The sequence below is a fragment of the Monodelphis domestica genome, chromosome 3 (genome assembly GCF_027887165.1).
Source record: "Monodelphis domestica isolate mMonDom1 chromosome 3, mMonDom1.pri, whole genome shotgun sequence".
Lineage (NCBI taxonomy): Eukaryota > Metazoa > Chordata > Mammalia > Didelphimorphia > Didelphidae > Monodelphis > Monodelphis domestica.
In genome coordinates this window covers 488,799,412-488,815,978 of record NC_077229.1, presented here as the reverse complement: position 1 = coordinate 488,815,978, position 16,567 = coordinate 488,799,412, and the positions used below count along the sequence as shown (strand labels likewise).

Genomic DNA, 16,567 nt, shown 5'->3' with positions numbered 1-16,567 from the left:
GAAATGAACTTCTGGGCTGGGCGTTGGCTAATCCATTGTCTTAGAATCTTGTCCTTGATTACAGATAGGATGCTAGTTTCTTGGCTAAGTCACCTGTTTGATTAACCTTCCCACATCCCCATTCCTAAAAACCCTCAATAAAAATCCAGTCTGTTTGTCTGTCTAAAGAAGAAAAAGCTCTAACGCCATCCGAGCTAGACAGCACAGGTTTGACATTATGCTGAAGTATCCTCATTTGCTTCCCTTCCTTAATCTTTAAGCCCTTCACCCTCAGTTCCCAGCTTCCCTTGCAGGTGGTCAACAAGAATATTTTGTGGCTGCTGGTCAGCTACAGAGAGTTTTCAGTAAATGGTACCCTCTGCTACCAGCTGAATAGATCTCTTCATATGTACATTCTAGATCTAAAATGAGTCTAGCCCAATCAATAACAAGCATATGGGCCAAGGCAGTTTGTCCACTCAAAGAGACAGCCCCAGAGATTGTGACCATTATTTATTATGTACACAATGATCAAGCACTTACTAAATGCTGACAATGTCCCAGGAATTTTCAGTTTAGCAAAATAGTCCCTGTCCTCAAGGAGTTTGCCTTATATGGGGGAAAACAACACATTCACATATAAACACACACTCAAACAAAATTATAAGGCGCAGTCATAGTGAATCAGGAACTGACCTCAAAGTCAGGAAGTCCTATTGAAGTCTTGTCTAGGACACATGCTGATCCTGAAGAAATTACTTAACCAACTTTAAATTATAGCAAATACCTTAACCTGGACTGGTAGAGAAAGTTTCCTCACCTGGGAGTTCCCTCCACCATTTAAAATAAGTGTATGAACATAGTAACTGAAACATTATGGAATGATCAAATGTAATTGACTTTGCTACTAAAAGTAATGCAATGATCCAGGACAACCCTGTGGGACTTATGAGAAAGAATGCTATCCACCTCTAGAGAAAGAACTGTGGGAGTAGAAATCTGGGAAAAAAAATATGATTTATCACTTGTTTATATGGGTTTATGATTTGGGGTTTGAGTTTTAAAAGATTCCTCTATTATAAAAATAAAATTAATATGGAAATAAGATTTGAGTGATAACATAGGTATAACCGAGTGAAATTGCTTGTCAACTCCAGGAACAGGGAGGGAAGAGGAGAGGGAGACAACAAGAATCATGTAACCATGGAAACATTTTTTAAACTAAATAATTAAAATCAAAATTTAAAGAATATATGAGGTATTCAGTAAAGACTAAAACCTCTGGTATGAGGGCTTGCTGAGCCCTTTTCAGTTTGCTCAAACATCTTTGTTGTCCACCTGTTACCCAGCTCTTACCTGTGGCTCCAAGAAACTGTAGTATGTACAGAAGCCACACTCCAGTAAAACTCTCTCAAGGGATACCAGGTTTTGAGTAATCAACAGTGGGTTAGGTGAATGTTTCCCCCAAGCTTCAACAGATCTGAAAGTGGCTGAAGCAGGTGCTGTGAGGCACTCAGAGCTTGGTCATCTTTATGGACATAATTCTGGCAAGCAGCAATAAGGGTCTGCACGAGAGGAGTGCTTGTGTGAGGAGAAAGAAGAAAATAATTCAGAAATGATGTTGAGATAGAAATGTCAAGATTTGGAACTAATTGGAAATGTGGAATGAGAGGGAATAAGAAGAGGTTAAGACCAAAATGTTGATAAAGAGGGATTAAAGAAAACAAAGGTTGAAAATTAATCAGATTGAATACAGCTTTCTTGAGACATCATCAGAACCATCAGAGGGACATTAGGAATCGTTGACATAAACTCCTGGAGGGTGTTAAGTGATACTGAATTGGAAAATTGTCATGCAATATTTAAGAAAAAATTAATATTTCTCTTTTTTTAGAACCTTTACCTTCTTAGAATTAATACTAAATATTGGGTCCAAGGCAATGGGTTAGGCACCCAGCTGTCCCTAAATTTCTTTTAATGGTATATAATTTGTACAGCCAGAAAGAGGAGATTTTTTTCTTCTTCCTGGAATCTTTCCTTAAAAGTCATTGCAGGGGCAACTAAATGACTCAGTGGGTAAACAGCCAGGCCTGGAGACAGGAGGTCCTGGGTTCAAATGTGACCTCAGACACTTCCTAACTGTGTGACCCTGGGCAAGACACAAACTCAATTGCCTAGCCTTGGCAATGATATTATATTTCCATTCTAAGACAGAAAGTAAGGTTTTTTAAAAAAAAGTTATTGCTGTATGTCTTTGATGTCATCACACCCTTACCCTTCTATGGCTAGTGTAAACCTCAAATTTCCTTAGACTTATAAATGTTGGAAATTTCACCATTGGGATATTTCATACTTGGAAAATTTCTTACTGATAGTCTATTGGAATGGGAACCCCATTGGCATGGGAGGTTCCTTCTCTTCCCTTCTTAAGATTACTTTAGGACAGAAACCCTTTGCTGAACAATGGAAAGGACTTTGACCTATGCTTAAGCATAGAACAGGAATTTCTTTGAGTCTTGATTGATTTTAGAATTGATACAATGGAGATACTTGGAATAAATCTCCACCCTATTCAGTCCTAATAGGATTGAGTAAGGGCTGCAGCCTAGATCAAAATTTAATTATTCCAATCTCTACCCTACTCAAGTTAACAGGATTTAGAAAGGGCTGTAGCAAAGGAGTAAAGATTTAATCATTTGAAAATATGACCTTCAACAGACATGTGCAAAAGCCAGAAACCTCTGGGCGGTCCTGGGTTAAGCTAGAGCCTCCATTGACAGGGAAATTGATGAACAGTGATTGGTAGATGTGAGGACTGAGGGGAGGCAACTTGGAGGGTTTCCTTAAAGATAGGGGGTCTGAAGACTCTGGGAGGTTGTTGAGGTTTTGGTCGGTGTGGTTCCTGGGCTCTGAGAAGGCTTGCTCTGAAGGAAGCTGAAGGTGGGGGCCTCTGAGACTGTTTCTCCATTTTGGACACGTGAGTAATAGGGACTGATCTCTTTTCTTTGCCCCAGCTATCTAAGGGCTTGGGCCTTTTGGCCCAGCCTAAACAGAAGGGGTATTTAAGCCCTATTCCCTTCTCTCCCTTTTTCTCTCTCTCTATCTCTAATTCCTTTCTTACTCCTATTGTAATTAAACTCCAAAAAAGGCTGATGGCTGACTTGAGTTTTTCATTTAGGAATTACATAGCTGATTCCTTGGCGACCTTAAATTAATATATATCAGTCCTTTTAAAGTGATTCCCTTGTAACACTAGGACACTCACCTCATTGGGTTGATTTATTTCTTGCCACTGGGTTATCAGCATCTCTACAATACTGGTGTGACCATGCTTTGCTGCTAGGTGCAAGGCTGTATTTCCTTCCTACAATTAGAAACATAGGAGGTAAAATCCCAAGGAAGGGAAAACAAGGCCCTCCGATATCTGGATCTTCTAAAAGATTTAATCTGATTTCATTTGACATTCAAAATAAGATTATTCCACATATACAGTTGCCAATCGCTTTTTTTTTAACCCACTCTTGGGTGAAGATGCTATTGACTGGGTAAGTGGCTCAGATTTATAATAGAAAAAAATTACCAAAGAAAGCTTGTTCTGGATATTTCAACCAGAATAATTAAGTTCTGGACTAAGTCAAATTTATAAGAAAATGTCATTTCCCCAATTGACAAATGGTCAAAGGATATGAGTGGGCAGTTTTCAGAGGAAGAAGTCAAAGCTATTAATAATCATACAAAAAATGTTCTAAACCCCTTTTGATTAGAAAAATGCAAAATAAACACCTCTGAGGTACCACCTTGGACCAATCAGATTGGCCAATCTGTCAGTAAAGGAAAATGATAAATGTTGTAAGGGATGTGGCAAAGTTGGGACACTAATGCCTTGCTGGTGGAGTTGCAAACTTATCCATTCTTCTTGGAGAGGAGTTCAGAACTATGCCCAAAGAGCTATAAAGCAGTGCATCCCCTCTGATCCAATAATATGACTACTAGGTCTGTATCCCAAAGAGATTAAAAAAGAGAGAGAGAGAAAGACTTGCTTGTACAAAAATAAGTTCTGGCTATGCCACTCAATAGCATCTTCTGCTTGAAAACTTTTCTGATCTCCCCAGCTGCTAATGAACTTTGTATTTATGCTGTATATTTTATAAATACCTGTTATCTCTCTTATTAGAATGTAAGTTCATTGTAAGTAAAGATTGTTTCCTTTTTTTTGTTTTTGCATTTGGGACTTGTACATGGTAGGTGCTTAATAAAGTTAGTAGTAAGTGCTTAATACAGAATAAAAAGTTATCTAAAAGTAGATAATTCTTCAGAATATTCTGCCAAAATTTGGATTTAATCTCCACTATGCTTTTTGGTGATGCTTTTCCTACTACTTAATCATGAAAAATAAAGGCAAAGAGAGAAGAAGGCATGTACAGACTATTTTAGAATTATAGAATGTTAAAAATGGAAGGGATATTGGAAGTCCAATCTCTCACTAATGCAGTCATCCTCCCTCTAGCTAGCTGTCCATTTGTTATTAGCTTAGGGGTAGCAATAATACAATGAGAAACAGCAAGGAGGCCAGTTTGTCTGAGCTGTAGAGCTCACTGAGTGGATCATACCACATTGTGCTGCCTTAACCTAATAAAATCTAGAGAAAGAACTGTGGGAGTAGAAATTCAGAAGAAAACATGATTTATCACTTGTTTAAATGGAGATAGCATTTGGGGTTTGGTTTTAAAAGATTATTAATGAATAATATGGAAATAGGATTTGAGTGATAATATATGAATAACCCAGTGAAATTGACTGTCAACTCTGGGAGGGGGAGGGAAGAAGGGAGGGAGACGACAAGAATCATGGGAAAAATATTTTTTTAAAAAGCTGCTGATTGCTGATTGTCACTTCAAAGGGTTCCGCCAACGATATGGAAAAAGTAAGTCACCTTGTCTTTTTCTGAAGTGAGCAAATTGAGCTCAATGAGTTTTTCTATCATTTCAACATGTCCCCTTTCAGCAGCCAAAAGGAATGGCTTTCTTCCTTTCTGAAAAGCAATCACAAGACTTGTATTTTTATTTGATCTCTCAAATGCTATGAGCTTGTGTGTTAGGTGCTTTACAATTATAATCTCATCAGATCTTGGGAGGTAGGTGCTATTATTATTTCCCCTTTATGGATGAAGAAACTGAGGCAAGATGTAATTGGCTCCAGCACTAAAGCTTCTTCTTTACCAGAGGACAAAAGAGCCCGGACAAAGAGCTGAGGCTTCTGACTGGCAGAGGAGCATCATGACCAACACCTATCCAGGGAAGCTGCCTTTAGCTGAATCCTCAGGGATTAGCCTGACCCTGTTTAAATGTACTTTCCTTGCTTTGGCTAAGGAAACTTCTTTCAATGAACTGCAAAGGTTGACAAGTCCCTTAACCCTGTTGGCCTCAGTTTCCTTATCTGTAAAAATAGCTGGAGAAGGAAATTGAGAACTATTCCAATATCTCCACTAAATCAGGAAGAGTTAGGGAAGTACACAATTGCTACTCTTTCCCTCTCCTGTGTCCTGAGGTCTTTGTCCCACTCTATCCCTCAGCAGAGTCATATCCAGCTCCCCTACTATGCCAAGAACAACCTTGGTGATGCTTACCATATTTATTTATTTATTTTAAACCCTCTTCAGTCTTGGAACCAATACTGGGTATGGGTTCTAAGGCAGAAGAGCAGTAAGGTCTAGGCAATGGGGGTTAAGTGACTTGCCCAGGGTCACACAGCTGGAAGTGTCTCAGCCCACATTTGAACTCAGGACCTCCCATCTCTAGGCCTGGCTCTCAATTTATTGAGTCACCCTGCTGCCCCCACTTATCCCATTAAAAATTTCTAGCTACAGTTCTAGGTGCTGGAATATCAGCAACTCCTTTTTAGTCTCTGAGCTTACTTGTGCATACATTTTCAACATGCCTTGATAATGCACATGAATGAAAAATGCCATCTCCCCTCCAAGAAAGGGCAGGGATCTAAATACAGACTGAAATATACTACATTTAATTTTCTTTTTTTTCCATTTAAGTATTCTTCCACAAAACAACTAATATGGAAAAATGTTTTACATGTTTATACATGTAAAATCTATATCAGATTGTTTGCTGTCTCAAGGAAGGGGGAAAGTCAGAAGAAGGAAGAGAATTTAGAACTCAAAACTTAAAAAAAAAAAGAATGCTGAAACATTGTAACAGGGAAAAAATAAAATATTATTTAAAAAAAAAAGAAAATATACATGGATCTGCTTATTACCACAAAGTAAAATAGAGGAAACTATCCAGCCAATCCAAGCCACAAAAAAGGTTTTGCTGAGTGTGGGTTGTTTTTATTTTTGTTTTAATACAGGATTTTCTGGTCACGGTAATTGCCCCAACTCTCACTTGGCCCACTTTGAGACAGCTAAGATGGTATCAGCAAAGTTGAGAGACTCTGAAAATGCTTTTCCAACTCAAGGGATTAAAGAGAGGTTAGAGTTCGTTCCTGGGAGTAGGGGGGTTGGGGCTAGTTTAAAGGGAAAACATTTACAATTTGGTCTAGTATTCTATAACCGCAACCATAGTAAGAATAGACAAAAGCATGTATTATTTAGTAAGGGATAATGGGAGGAGGGGAGAGGAAGAGAGAAGGAGGAAGGAAAGCCTTTTTATGGAAGGTTCCTGAAGCCAGAGCTTCGAATTCTCCCCTTCTAGACTGAATCAACTGCTTACTCTTCATGGTTTTCCAATAACTAAAGCAAGAAGATGAGGTAGTGGGAAACCTGTAAAGATAAAAATGGCATAAATTTCTGTGGGAAGCAGTTCTATGAAGCTTCACAACACACCTTATTTTCCTTTAGCAAAAAGAGAGAAAAGTCTAGAACCATTCTCCCTGCTCTGTTTAAATTCATTTTCAATAGGATTTAAATAGGAAGATATTTCCTGGAATCCTTCTTTTACTTGGCATGGTAGAAAGCACCAGTGTGGGAATCAGGAGATTTGGGTCCTTATCCCAACTCTGATGCTAGCTAGCAATGTAACCTTGGGCCTATGTAACCTTTCTATGCCTCAGTTTCCCCTCAGGAAAATGAGGAAAATAGCCTAGGTGACCTATAAAATGCCTTCTAGAATGGTACAAAGGAAAGCATTCCAGATTTGGGGGGAAGATACGGATTTAAATAGTCACCAGTAGACAGGGAGAAGATGAAAAAAAAATGAATGAGTAGAGATGACAGAAGAGGCAATCTACCCGGGAAAAGGAAATAGATTGGATCACTTGTTCCTGGGGGGGGGGGGGGGGGTGACCTTGGCAAGGAGAATGATGTGACAAGGCAATCAAGGAAGAGATAATGGCAGAAGGGCAACTGAGTGATAAGTATTAAGAAGGAGGGAGAAAGGGATAGTTGTTGGCAAATCACTTCCATTTTTTCAATGAAATATGAGGCAAAGTTTGCCTGGTAAAATCAAGAACATGATATACAAAATGACTATAATAATGGAAAAAGAAGGAATAAAAAGAGAAACTGAATAGTGTGTCATTATGACCAAAACTGGCCCCAGAGAGAAAACTCTGTCCCTTTGCAGAGATCTGGAACTATGGATATAGAATACTAAAAATACATATTAAAATTAATTTTTAATTTGTATGCCTCACTTCACAAATACCAAGGGACAATGGGCATTTACATATATACTGTAGAACAGAAAAAAATAAGAGGATCGATTGTATATGAAACTGCAGGTCTCTATCATGTACACTTGTTTTTCTTTTTAAGATCAACTTGTAGCTATCAAAACTATTCTGTTTGTCTGGCCTTCCTTTGGTTCTTTTCTCTTCACTTCAAAAAAAAATGCCTCAGTGATTACTTTTTCTTTCTGCTTATGCTTTCAGATACAGTTGATAGGTTTGTTGGTTTTGCTGAGCTGGATTTTTCCACCTTGTTTTTAAATCTTTGTTACAGGGAATGATTACTGAATAAGGGAGAGATCAAAAGATGTGTCCATTACTAATTGTGAAATAAAAACAAAAAACATCCAACAAACAAATAGAGCTAGAAGGTGAATTAAACTAACCCCCTCTTTTTTACATTTTCTGTTGCTTGTCTTTTGTTTTCAAAGAGGACCAGTGATATCATAGGGGGATGCCTTGACTTTCTCATGTAAAAATGGAGATTTGAATCCTGGACTTCAATTCCCAGAAGTCCTTGGTAGCTCCCAGAATTCACTATAATCCCACCTGAATTCCCACCTGGGCCGAGAACAGAGATTGTATTTAAGCTGACTCTCCGCCTACTTCGGGTCTCTCTGCTTCTGCTTCTAGGGACATGGGTCTCCCAAGATGTAGTAAATGAAATTGAATGGGCCTGTCGGCCCTCCTAGGCACGTGCTTTCTTATTTTGTATTTTCTTTACTTCTTAATCTTTAATAAACTACATAAAAATATAATACTTTTAGCAGAGAGACTAATTTTAACTGCTACACTCATGAACTGAATTTAAGTGAAGCACAGTTACACAGTCATTGGCCTCACTCTCTCTTCCAGAGTCATCCGAGTCTTGTGTCAAGACAAAAGTCAGGACAACTGGCAATGGCCCAAGAGGGAGTTGACAACCTCAGCATCTGACCAAGATCTGGGTACTCCATAGTGTCTGCTTCAGCTTTCTTCATGGCTATGGGAACAAAGTGTTCTCGTCTATCCATTCCATTGGGGAAGGTCTACATCCCCCTAATTCCTGATGGATTTGAGGCCTGATGGTTACCTTCAACCTGGTTTAGGCCACAGCATATGCTACAGCTTCTTGGATCCACAGGTAAGAGGTAGATAAAAGGTGGACACTTAAGGTGGATGAACAGCTAGTCCTCCCTGAACACCCCACATACCCTGCCTCTACTCAAATTGCATATTACCTGGGGCCCAGAGAAATGATCTAGTACTCTGTGACTTGAGGTGAATAATTAAACTTTCCTGGACCTCAGCGGTTTTTTAATCTGTAAAACCAAAGGAGTCTTGCCAGCATGATATCTATCATCCTAAGTCTGATTCTTTTTCTCCTTCTTTTGAATATGCTGCAGAAGGGCAGGAGAGCCAGTTCCTTGGTGTCTTTTTTGCTCAGTGGCCTGTTCAGTTTTAATTTTATGTGCACTATAGATAAGGGACTTTCATTATGTCGGGGAAAGTCTGGGAGGCTGAGATTTCCTGTTCATTTTTTTTTTCTTTTAAAAAATACATTACAGATCTGTGAACCATCAAAGCTAGCAACGATTATGTAAACAATCGCTGTTGCCATTGAAACCTAAGCCGGTCACTTTCTTCTCATTGGAATTACCCTTTTCAAACCCAAGCATTTCCATGAGTTGAATTTATAGGGAGGCCCCTTTCCATCAAATTCAGCTTCCTTCCCACAGTCCCTTATGTTCATTCTGATACTTCCTCACCAGATTCGAGGATCCAGAATAGAAACAAGAACCGCCACAGAAGGAAAAGATAATTAGCTCTAAAAACAAGCGGGAGATTTGAGGAAAGAGAGGTTGGGGTGGGAACGAGGCAGCTGGTTGTGTGTTTTGCATATATTCGTGTATGAGTATATGCTGGATCCTTAGTCATCTGGTCCCACCAGACGAGGACACTACAGCCCAAGGTTAAATGATTTGTCCCAAGTAGTCACAGAGCTGATACTTTAACCTCACCCCTTTGAATTCAAATCCAGATATGCACATGTGGAGGGAGGTGGGGTGTGTGTGTGTCTCAACCTAAGGAAAACTTTCTGTACATAATAAAATCACTTAAAAATGCGGTTAGATCAACTCTGATGAGAGGCCCGTTGGGTCAGCTTTGCCCTTTCTGACTGAGGTTAAAGTGTTTGACTTCATTTATGCTGTTTGTATAATTGAAACTGTAGTTATCCTCCCTTAACCAAGCTAGCTGGCCTTTTCCCCTTGACTGAAGTCTTCCGGCCTTTAAATTATATGCCATTCCTAAGCTTTTAAAAAATGTTAAAATCGTCTTCCAAGATGTATATACATTATTAAAGTTATTCAATTCCTGTTCCAAGATGAATCTTCCGCAGACTCTAAAGGAGTCCATTCTCTTCTCTAATGGACTTAAAGTCTTGATAGTTTCACCCCCATTTACTGGGAAAATCCTCCACTTAAATTGATTGCTGTATTGACTGTTGACCTCAGTTCCATAAAACAACTCACATTTCTTCTCAGGGACCTTCATGCTCATTATTTTCCCCCTCCACAAGGCCTCCCTCCTCCAAGACCTCACACATCTTTCCTCTTTGGGGCCAACAGAATCTCCCATTATTTGAATCTGACCCAAGATTGTAAAGCCATATAAACATTCACAAATGCTCAGCAATTTATGGATATCCCCCAAGGCCTTTCCTTATGCCTTTTCTCAAATATTTTTGCACATTTCTTTTTCTAGAGCCAGAAGGGAGTTTGCACATTGATACAGGATGTCTATATATCATTACAAACGTGTCCTCCCTTTCTCTGTCCTCTCTGGTAGAGCAACTTGAGAATGGGAGAATTGGGAGGGACCTCTAGACTCTCCCATCACTCCTTGCCCATGCCCTATCTTTCCAGGAGGGGAAGGGTCCTATTAATTTTCAAGTGACCCAGTCTAATCTGTAGCGTGGGGAGCTCCCTCTAGGCAAACACCTTTTTATCTTTATCTTCCCAGTCCAGAGCAAATATTCTGCCGCCTATTATTTTCTGTTTACAATAGAATGGGGGTGAAGGTGACACATCTCTTTCTATCTGATTAGGTTTATGAACAAAATGTTCCTGATTTCACAATCCCTTTTAAGCTGAGCAAAGGTAAAAGCTGCATTTGATCTGCTCAACCCCAACTCACAGACCTCAGATGCTGACTAATAAAAGCAGGACTCCAGGAGAGCAGGGACCAAACTAAGGTGCTGTTCAGGGATGGGCAATTCATTTTGGCTAGGAGAAGGCACAGGTGATACCACAGGCCATAGACCTAGGATTGAAAGATAACTCAGACACCATTTGGTCCAACCCACTTATTGTATGAATGAGGGAACAGAGGGGACACAGGCTAAATCATTTGACAAAAGTGAAATAAGTAGTTCAGTGATAGTGCTATTGGACTGGATCTCGGACAAGTACATTTTATGGTTGTTGTTCTGAGACAGCCTCAATAATGCAAGATTCCAACAAGGAGGTAAAGCTCGGTATTGCTCAGGGAGTCCCCAGTCTTTTCAAATTCCCCAGTGACAGAGAGAGGAGAGACTGTAAGCAGAGCCTCTGCGTGTTATAAAAAGAGGCAGGAAAAGTGGCACAAAGGTTTTCTTGGTCACCAAACCTGCTCTGTATATTTGACTCTCTAGCAGCCGGACTAATGGGTCAGCCCTATCTAATGCTCACCACCCAGACTTCCTTGATATACATGAGAGCACTACAAGACTCCATGCAGAGAGCACACCAGTTCCATATTGGGAGACTTCTTCAGTGACATGTAACAACTATATTGATTATCCCTGTGATATGTATTGTTGTTCAGTTATGTTCAATACTTGGTGACTCCATCTGGGGTTTTCTTGGCAAAGATCACGAGTGTTTTGCCATTTCCTTCTCCAGCTCATTTTACAGATAAGGAAACTAAGGTAAATAGGATTAAGTGACTTGCCTAGGACCATACAACTAGTAAGTATCTGGGGCCAGATTCAAACTCAGGGAGATGAGTCTTTCTGACTCTAGGACCAGCACTCTCTCCACCGTGCCACTAGTTGCCCCTATAATGAGATGAGGTCAAAAAAACCCAAACCCAACTATTGCTTGAGAAAATCAGATACCCAGTAGAAGGCAGCAAAAATAACTAAATTAATTTTAAAAGGAATTTAATTGAATTGAAATTAAAACAGGAAGCTAGGAGCAACTAGATGGCTCAGTAGATAGAGAGCCAGACCTAGAGATGGCAGGTCATGGGTTCAAATTTGGCCTCAAATATTTTCTAGCTGTGTGACCCTATGAATGTCATTTAACCCTTACTGCCTATCCCTTACCACTCTTCTGCCTTAGAACCAATATATAGTTCTAAGACAGAAGGTAGGGTTTTAAAGAAAAACTAAAAAAAAAACAATAAAAATACACACACATACACACCCTTCTCGGTCAACAGGAACTGGTATCCAGAGGTCTTTGTTTTCTCCCCTCAGTTGAATTGGTCTTAAAAAGTTAATTTGTGGACACTTACACTGCTGACCCTAGCTGCATATTATGAAAGGCCGGGAGGAGATCAAGGCAAGGTTTTTAAGTATAAAATCAAAAGTATATGATTTTTAGGTTTTCTCCATCTTGCTTGGTCTAGCACCCAGGAATGTGCACACCCACACTACATAGGCATATGTTAGCAAATGACAAATCAGAAACAATTGACTGCCCCCCTGGGCTGTCCTAAGCCAAGCTTGAGCCACCATTGGCACATGTGAGATGCAGGAAGTGAGGTAGAGAACTGCCTTTGGAGTTCTTGTGACTTCCTGTGGAGAGGGCTAGACATGGGTTCGATCCTGGAACTCGAGCTTGGAGGAGCCCCACAGACAGCTTTCCTTCAGATTGGTCACGTGAGTGATAAGGACTGACTCCCTTCTTTACCTTGGCTCTCCAAGGACTTAAACTCCTGCCTGGCTCACCTTGAGCCAGAGCGGTTTTGAGTTAACTCCTTTCCCTCTCTCCCTCTCTCTCTCTCTTAATTTCTTCCTCCTGTTGTAATTAAATCACCATAAACTCCATTCTGACTTGAGTGTTTTCATTTTAGGATTTCATAAATAAAATCCTTGGTGACCAAATCATTGTTACATTCAGTCTCAACCCTAAATTTAACCTTTACAAGTGGCATGGTTTGATTTATTTAGATATTGGCCACATTTATTTAGATATTGTCACCAGAGTATAGGGCACAGGGCAGGGAAGGATCCACAAACCAGCCTCTACCCCTTCCAAGGGGCCCATGGATAAATTTTCAGAGCATCTGTCAACTTAGGAAAAAGAACATCTTTATTTTAACAAAATTATTTTCCTTTGAATCCTATATGTCTTTACTACTTATATTTTTAGTGTTTATGCATCTAAAAACATTATTCTGAGAAGGGTTCCTAGACTTCATTAGACTACCAAAGGAGTCCATGGCAGAGAGAAAAAGTTAAGAACCTCTGATCTAGTTAGCTATTGTTTCTGCCTTCCCCATATAGGGGTATACTACAGGCTGCTCTCACTGCCAACCCTATCCTTACTTACCTCCTAGTTCCCAGTCCCAGTTCTGCTAATACATAAGCTTAGGCCCCTTCATGATGGTTGAACAGGCTCTGGCTGGACAGAGAGTAGGAATCAGACCCATGAGAAGCTTATCCAACATCTGCAGACACATACCTCATCTTGCTGATTTAGTTCTCTCAGATGAAGATCCTGGATAAGGTAATCCACAATTCTCACATTATTGTTCTGAGCTGCAAAATGGAGTATGGTCATCCCATCCTAAAGAAAGTCGAACAAGATTAAGGATCAGAAGTTCCCAGCACCAATAGGGCAGGTGCTTATTTGACGCAAGTGACCAAGTAGGGCAGACATACCTGATTCTTGGCTTTCTGATCGGCTCCAGCTTTCACTAACATTAGCATGATTTCTAGACTCCCAAACCAGGCTGCAAGATGAAGGACGGTCAAGCCATGCTTCCAAAAAAAATCAATGAGAGACAAGATATAAACTTTCTTATATTTCATGGTACCATATATATTGTCATTATAGAAAAAGGTGACTAACTCGGGTTTTTACAAATGAGAAAACTGAGGCAAAGAGCGTTAAAGTGACTTGCTCAAGGTGACACAGTAGTCAGTGTCTGAAGTCGGTTTTGAACTACAGTCTTCCTGACTCTAGGTCTGACACTCTTCCAATGAATAGAGATTCATTGGACTACCTACCTGTTCCACAAGACATTTGTATAAAGAGTCAAGTAGTATCTCAAGTAAAAATCCATCCTCTACCACACCATTCCCCACCCCCAAATAATCCCTAATCTCAAATCTATCATTATTTAGAAGCTTCATAGATATGTAGAAAACAAAAACTAGGAAAAATGGATCACAGTCAAAATTACGTTACAAAAAGCTTGACTTTCCATAACCAAAAGGTCAGACTTTAGTCATTTTTTGAAATTAATGAATAGATTTCAGAAACTTCAGAACAAAGTCTTTAACAAATTTCATATGGTTTGGTGAGATACAAAATTGATGAGCCAAAGTTGTTAAGGGCATGAGTTATTATTAATCATTAGAATCGCATCATTGGGAATCAGGTTGACAGCTATTCTTATTATTATTATATAAGATAATCAGGATAGTTATAAGATTATATAAGATGATAATGATATTTATATAAGATAATTATTATTCTATAAGATAATAGTTATAAGATTGTTTAAGATAATAATTATTATTATGTAAGATAATAATAATTAACATTTCTATAGTACTTACTATGTACCAGGCACTATACAAAATGCTTTGCAAGGGGAAACTGGGTACTTCCATGGATTGAGAACCAGGCCTAGAGATGGGAGCTCCTAGTTCAAATCTGGCCTCAGATACTTCTTAGCTGTGTGACCCTGAGCAAGTCACTTAACCCCATTGCCTAGAGCTTACTACTCTTCTGCCTTAGAACCAATACACAGTATTTATTCTAAGGTGGAAGGTAAGGGTTTAAAAGAAAGTGCTGTGCAATTATTCTGTCATTTGATCCTCACAATAATTCTGAAAGGTATGTATTATGATCCCCATTTTACAAATGAGGAAATGGAGACAAATAGAAATTGATATTTTGCCCAGAATCACACAGCTAATAAGTGTCTGAGAGCAGATTTGAACTCAAGTCTTTCTTACTCCAGACATGCTACTCTATCAACTATAGCCCTTTTAGGGAAAATGAATCCCTGTGGTGAGAAATACGAGAGCTCTGGTCACATTATTTACCTTCATCCATTGGTTCACTGTGATCTCCAGATCTAACTTTGACATTTTCAATGTCTATATTCCATTGACATACATTAAGAATTTTATGTATTTAAAAACATTATTCTGAGCGGGTATTTATTTTTAAATCTTTGGACAAAGATTTATGATGAAGGAGCTATTTTTAATTTGCTTTTCAGTGGAATCATATAACTTAATGTCATTCATCTACATCAAAGGGTTAATAAAGTGTTTTTGTTTGACTCCTTTAAAAAAAATAAAACCCTTACCTTCCATCTTAGAATCAATATCATGTATTGGTTCCAAGACAGAAGAACAGTAAGGGCTAGGCAATTGGAGTTGTGATCTGCTCAGGGTCACATAGCTAGGAAGTATCTGAGGCCACATTTGAACCCAGGAGTTCCTGTCTCTAGGACTGGCTCTCTATCCACTGAGCCATCTAGCTTCCCCTTGAATTCTTTTTAAAGGAGAAATTAGAAATTGTTAGGAAATATAGTAGAAGAAGTAGAATATCATTTAATGAGACTAGAAAGGTAGTCTGGATTCAGATTATGAGAGACCTTGTATGCCAAACAGGAGACTTTCTGCCTTCTATCCCAGAGGCAATAGGAGGTCACTAGAATTTCTTTTTTGTTGTTATTGTGGTTATTGTAATACTATATACATAAATTTATTTTAAGGAATTATATGTAATAACAAATTTCCACAAAAGTTTTCTGAAATTATATGATCCAAATTGTCTTCCTTCCTCCCTTCTCTCCCTGCTCTCAGAGCTGGCAAGCAATTTGTTCTGAGTTATACATTTTATTATCATGCAAAACATTTCCATATTGTTCAAAATACTTATATAAATCCCAAACCCCCAAACAAAAATCCAAATAAATAAATTCAAAATCATGTGCTTTGATCTGCATTCTGATTCCAATAGTTCTTCCTCTGGAGTTCAATAGTAGTCTTTGTTGTAAGTCCCTCAGAATTGTTCTAGACTGTTGTGTTGTTAGTAGCAAAGTCTATCACATTTGATCATTCCACAATGTTGCTGTTACTGTGCACAATGTTCTTCTGGTCCTGCTTATTTCACCCTGCATCAGTTCATGTAGGTCTTTCCAGCTCTTTCTGAAATCATCCTTTTCATCATTCCTTAGAGCACATTGGTATTCTATCACATACCACAATTTGTTCAGCCATTCCCTAACTGAGGGATATCCCTTTTGTTTCCAATTCTTGGCCTCCATAAAAAAGAACAGCTATAAATATTTTTGTACAAATAGGTCCTTTCTCCCTTTTTAAAAAAATCTCTTTGGGATACAAAACTAGTAGTGGTATTACTGGAACAAAAAGTAACCTTAGTGCTAATATCTTCTAGCTGATGGTAAAAGTGCTAATATGTTTACAGACTCTCGTTATGCATTTTCAATATGTCATGCAACAGGGGAGATCTGGAAACAATGAGATCTTATTACTACATCAGGAAAACCAATTGCACATGCAGAAATAATAACTGAGTTGTTGGATACTATCCCAAAACCTAAACAGCTAGCAATGATCCATTGTAGAAGTCATATTTGTGGCAGAGATTCAGTTTCTAAAGGAAAGTTTGCA

General features: G+C 38.9%; 1 protein-coding gene across 4 annotated transcripts in view; it reads right to left on the bottom strand.

Moving 5' to 3' along the window:
• ANKDD1B (ankyrin repeat and death domain containing 1B) overlaps positions 1 to 16,567 on the bottom strand; it is a 96,206-nt gene that overhangs the window by 54,392 nt on the left and 25,247 nt on the right. For 2 of the 4 annotated variants that reach the window (XM_007486541.2, XM_056824760.1), the window contains exons 4-6: positions 13,571 to 13,669; positions 13,371 to 13,475; positions 3,245 to 3,343 (exon numbers count right to left, since the gene is read on the bottom strand). In XM_007486541.2, coding sequence (XP_007486603.2) covers positions 3,245 to 3,343; positions 13,371 to 13,475; positions 13,571 to 13,669 — 303 coding nt within the window. Of the gene's footprint in view, positions 1 to 3,244; positions 3,344 to 4,912; positions 5,012 to 13,370; positions 13,476 to 13,570; positions 13,670 to 16,567 lie in introns of all 4 variants that reach the window. The other 2 variants (XM_007486538.3, XM_007486545.2) reach the window with 2 other exon arrangements.